The 1,793-nt window shown below is 45.8% G+C and overlaps 1 protein-coding gene across 1 annotated transcript; it reads right to left on the bottom strand.

The window, feature by feature from the left end:
* Positions 1 to 657: 657 nt before the first annotated feature.
* LOC119391485 (uncharacterized) lies at positions 658 to 1,133 on the bottom strand. Its single transcript, XM_037659163.1, has 2 exons — positions 949 to 1,133; positions 658 to 865 (listed from the first exon to the last, which is right to left on the bottom strand). The coding sequence occupies exons 1-2, from the start codon at positions 1,131 to 1,133 to the stop codon at positions 658 to 660; spliced, it is 393 nt and encodes a 130-aa protein (XP_037515091.1).
* Positions 1,134 to 1,793: the final 660 nt, after the last annotated feature.

Genomic DNA, 1,793 nt, shown 5'->3' with positions numbered 1-1,793 from the left:
GCAGAGTTGGTAATGTGCATAACTAAGCTAAAGAGGCGGAATTGGTACACGCAGTAGAATTGTCTGACGCTTGTGAAAAAAAATGCCTAGTGTATGTTTTTGTAATGTTCTAAATAAAGTGATGTCAATTAAGTGAACGTAATTTATTGAAAATATAGGCTGCAAGCTGGATGCTATTGTACTACTATATAGAAGAAATGATGCCGGATCTGTGGTCAAATGAGTACACTGTTACATTATTAAAAACTTTGTCAGCAATAGAAAAGCTGTTTAAGTGCTTCATTATAATAGCTTTCCTGTTGCACTATCTTGCTTTGAAAATAAAGAGAAAGCAGCTAAAAACCTTTTGTCGTCCTTTCATTTCAATAGGTCATGTTGCACTTACGTGATCAAATTGTCCTTCGCATAATTTTTTTTTCTCGTGGGCGACGGTAGTGGCACTCACAGGAGAGGTGCAAGGCGGAACCCTCGGTACGTTGCTGATGGAAATTGTTCCCGTATGCGCAGCACCACGCAAGATGGCAGGACGCGCCGGTTTCCTTGCCCAAGGTAACCCCACGTCCACCTGGTAAACTGACGATATGCTGTATATCTGTACCGCCTGCAAAAAAAAAAAAAAAAAGTTAGGCTCTTCGGCATAGTTTCAGTCGATTGAGCTTACGTATGGTCGTCTGCGATCTCGGCATCCTCCCTGTTAACATGGACGTCTATATACGCGACCCGTAGCACTGCAGTATTCAGACACAGAGCCTCGAAGTCGGCGTCTAATGTGACGCAGAGCTGTTCAGTCCGGATCTCTGCAATGTCCTTACAGCAGATGTACTCGGCCAGCGTCGGCATAAGCCCGCAGTGCTTGCACCTGCACCTGCGTACATTAGGAGATCATAGCTAAGTTCTCGCAGCCCTATATAGTGGAGCTGTGCTTTCTTGCTACTTATAGTTACTCACCAGTCGACGTTGCCTAGACGGCCGGCGTGCGGTGATGGGGGTCTTCCAAAATCAGGATCTTCGCTTTCACTACTGTCGTCCATCGACACGTCGCGGTGAGGCGCATACTCGTACGGGTTTAAATTCTGTTCCCGCTTGCGAGCTAGGATTCGCATTTCCAGGTCGCTGAGATTTTGGAGCGACATAGTTTTGCTACCAACACTTCGTATGACGCGCGCTGCTACTCGGCGCGACCGTGCATGTGCGCAGTTACGTTTTCGATTACTTGGCTTGGCTCGTGTATCGAGAGAGTAACGACGCCGGGACAAGCCATCCATGACACAGGCGCAGGCAACCTTGGGCGCAGGCGCACACAACGCTGTACAAATACCGAGAAGGTGTATAGAGCCACATCATCTCATTGTAACAGCTTGCTATTGTCAAAAATGGTTGGAAAGTTAAAAAAAAAAAGGTGGTTAAGCATAGTTACAGGAACTCCTGCGAAAGCAGAACAACGACAGCTTTCACAAGGGCTAGCGGCATCGCTATCAATTCTCAGAGTTGCTGGAGCAAGCCTTCGTGCGTGTTTGGAGCTTTTCAGATAGAAAAATACTGCTTATAAAATAACTACGTGTTTTTAAGATAAACCACTGCAGCTACAAACGCTACGAAGGGTAAGCTTCCTGTCGCGCCGTAAAAAACTGGGTCGAGAAAAGTCAGTTGTCGGTCCCTTTAAGTTTTCAGCTCCGTTCTGTGCCCTTTACGGCAGAATGTCCTTATTTTTTTCCCATTATTTATTTTTGTCCTTTCTCTCTAGTTTTCTGCCACCAATACTCTAACCGTCTCTTACTTATTTCAATCGCGGG

Source organism: Rhipicephalus sanguineus, chromosome 4, assembly GCF_013339695.2.
Source record: "Rhipicephalus sanguineus isolate Rsan-2018 chromosome 4, BIME_Rsan_1.4, whole genome shotgun sequence".
NCBI lineage: Eukaryota > Metazoa > Arthropoda > Arachnida > Ixodida > Ixodidae > Rhipicephalus > Rhipicephalus sanguineus.
This window is presented reverse-complemented; position numbering and strand designations above follow the sequence as displayed.